Raw genomic sequence first — 2,683 nt, forward strand, 5'->3', positions numbered from 1 at the left:
CAAACTTAGGATAAAATTAAATATATTAAACTTAAGATAAAATGTAAACTTTACTTATCAATTATTATCCATCCTAAAACATATGCCTTAAATATTATCAAAGTTATATTGTTAGTTTTATGGGGTATTACATAAAATGAGTGTTCTACATGCTGTTCTACACTTGTTTTACATCAATTTTCAATAAAAAAAAGTTTATGGTTTATATTTAGGGTTTTTAGGTTTAGATTTAAGGTGTTTGGGTTTAGAGTTAGGGTTAAGAATGATTTTTAAACACGAACGATTTTTTGGTGTTCTACATTTGCACGAACATTTATATGTTCTACATATAAATGCAAATTTGTAAATGCAAATTTACTTTTATATGTTCTACATAAAATGAGTATTCTATATGCTGTTCTACATAAAAACTTTATGGTTTATATTTAGGGTTTTAGACTTTATATTTTAGGGTATAGTGTTTAGATTAAAGGGGTTTGGGTTTATAGTTAGGTTTAAGAATGAGTTTTTTATACGAACGATTTTGGTGGTGTTTTACAGTTGCATGGGTTTGGTTATATTCGAACGGTTCTACAAATTTTATATGAGTTCTACATGTAATGTAAAACAGCATGTAAATGTAGAACACATGTAACCAGCATAAAAAATAATAATAATTAAATATATCAAACATATTAAAAAGCTTTTATAGCTAGCATCAACATAAGAGTTTTATTACATTACATATAACAACCATTTTCGAAAGTATTTAACCTAGTATCAACATCACGTTGTCGATCTTCACACATCCACAACTAGTCTATAACATCCGAGTAAAGAAACAACGTACCTACTGACATAATGTGTATTTTTATGATAAATGTACAAAATACACAATATGTTTTATGTTTTACATGTTTCACCAATATTCTTCTCCATTTTTATGTTGCATAAGTCTTCTGAAATTCACATATTAAGTTTCGAGTAAACAATCTCTTTTCCACTGCATATTCATCTTTAAACCAATTCCTACTTAGCTGGAAAAAAATTGAGTTTATTTTTAATAAAATAATTACAATTTAATCAATTTCAGTATGAATAATCATTAATAAAAAAATACTTACAAATCTTGCACTATCAGCTTGCTGACCAAATGTCGATTCATTGATTTCTAAAGGGGATTGTTTCAAAAAAAGTTCCACATAATGAAGGATGAACAAAGCACAATCATGCAAATTAGGTTGCTGAGGTAACTGTCAAAAAATAAAGCATTTATCAATGGATGCAAATTTAATTTGTATTCATATATTAATAAATAATTAAATAAAATATAAATAAAATTCATACCTCTGGTGAAAACGCTTTCAATACTTTTAACTTCTTAGACATATCATCTTCAAAAACTAAACTATTTCTTTGCATCCATTCTTCAAGTAGAAAACTTTATTTTTCATATTCAAAAGTTAGAAAAAAATAATAGAATTACTTTATCATTAAGCTTTTAAAAACTAATGTAATCAATACCTTTTAACAATTCCTCCAACTTCCAGTTGAGATCCTTTCATAGGATCCATATGCGAAATACACGGAACTTTCAAAGAATCGTTTATAAATCGACCATATTTAAGTTGTGTTAGATGACAAACGAAAATAATGCTTCCAACGATTACCGTAACCACAAAATATTTTTCAAATTAGTAACATTTTTTAAAATATAAAAAAAAATAAAGTACTCATTTTGATATACTTACTTGAACACTAAAGGAATAATGATGAAGTCCTTCTCAAAAAGCTGCATTTTTTTCGTCCAATTTTTCACACGTTTACAACCTTCATGTACTTCAAAATTTTTAAGATTTTTGCAGTCTTGTCCAATAAGTTTCATGAAGAAATGACTGTTAAATATGTAAAATTTTTGCACATCTTCAGCTTTTAGTTTATTCTTCAAATACCTGCAAGTTATTTTAATATAAATGGCCAATGCTAATTACTAATAATTTTTGAGTTCAAGTTCAAGACAGACATACAAGAGATAGAAGTCAACGATTGTGTCATTTAAAGAACTTCGAGGTTTCAATAATTCAAAGTCTTGTTGTTGTAACAAAACAGATTCACAATTAGAACCAAGTGAGTTTTCTTCCGGATAATAAAATTCCTTAAAAGGAGCACCTTTGTTATGCCTCTTCCTAGGTGAGAGTTGTTGTTCATCTATTGTTGAGTTTGCTTCTTATTCTTTTATACAAATTGTCAATAGCTTTCGCTTCAACTTGACATACAACCTAAATGTAATTTACATAATATTATCATATAATATATATTTACATATTAAAAAACTTAATAAAGAAAGTTATTTTAAAAGAGACGTTTACCTTTTCCTGCACAGCACTTGTCTTTCCTTTGTATTCTTTAATTATATTATCATAGAATGCCCAGTCACGATGTTTATGGTCCATAGGTGGCTATCCAAAATGCTTACGCTCAATAAATTTGTTAACAGTATCAGCTGCTGCCAGCGAATCAAGGTACTTACAAAAATCACCGTCAGGACCTGTCCAGATTATTGAATTTATAATTTTTATATATTTTTTATAAGTGTTTTCTAAAATCTTTTTTAATTATATCTACCTTATTTAAAATATAAAAATCAATATAATCAATTACCTATACCATCATCTTGCTAATCAACATGGTTATAAGGGTATGG

The 2,683-nt window shown here is 27.2% G+C and overlaps 1 protein-coding gene across 1 annotated transcript; it reads right to left on the minus strand.

The window, feature by feature from the left end:
- Nucleotides 1-920: 920 nt before the first annotated feature.
- LOC139890320 (probable ubiquitin-like-specific protease 2B) lies at nucleotides 921-2,432 on the minus strand. The gene is made up of 7 exons (XM_071873209.1): nucleotides 2,349-2,432; nucleotides 2,221-2,258; nucleotides 1,731-1,931; nucleotides 1,504-1,635; nucleotides 1,327-1,420; nucleotides 1,104-1,232; nucleotides 921-1,016 (listed from the first exon to the last, which is right to left on the minus strand). The coding sequence occupies exons 1-7, from the start codon at nucleotides 2,430-2,432 to the stop codon at nucleotides 921-923; spliced, it is 774 nt and encodes a 257-aa protein (XP_071729310.1).
- Nucleotides 2,433-2,683: the final 251 nt, after the last annotated feature.

Source organism: Rutidosis leptorrhynchoides, chromosome 2 (assembly GCF_046630445.1).
Source record: "Rutidosis leptorrhynchoides isolate AG116_Rl617_1_P2 chromosome 2, CSIRO_AGI_Rlap_v1, whole genome shotgun sequence".
Taxonomy (NCBI): Eukaryota; Viridiplantae; Streptophyta; class Magnoliopsida; order Asterales; family Asteraceae; genus Rutidosis; species Rutidosis leptorrhynchoides.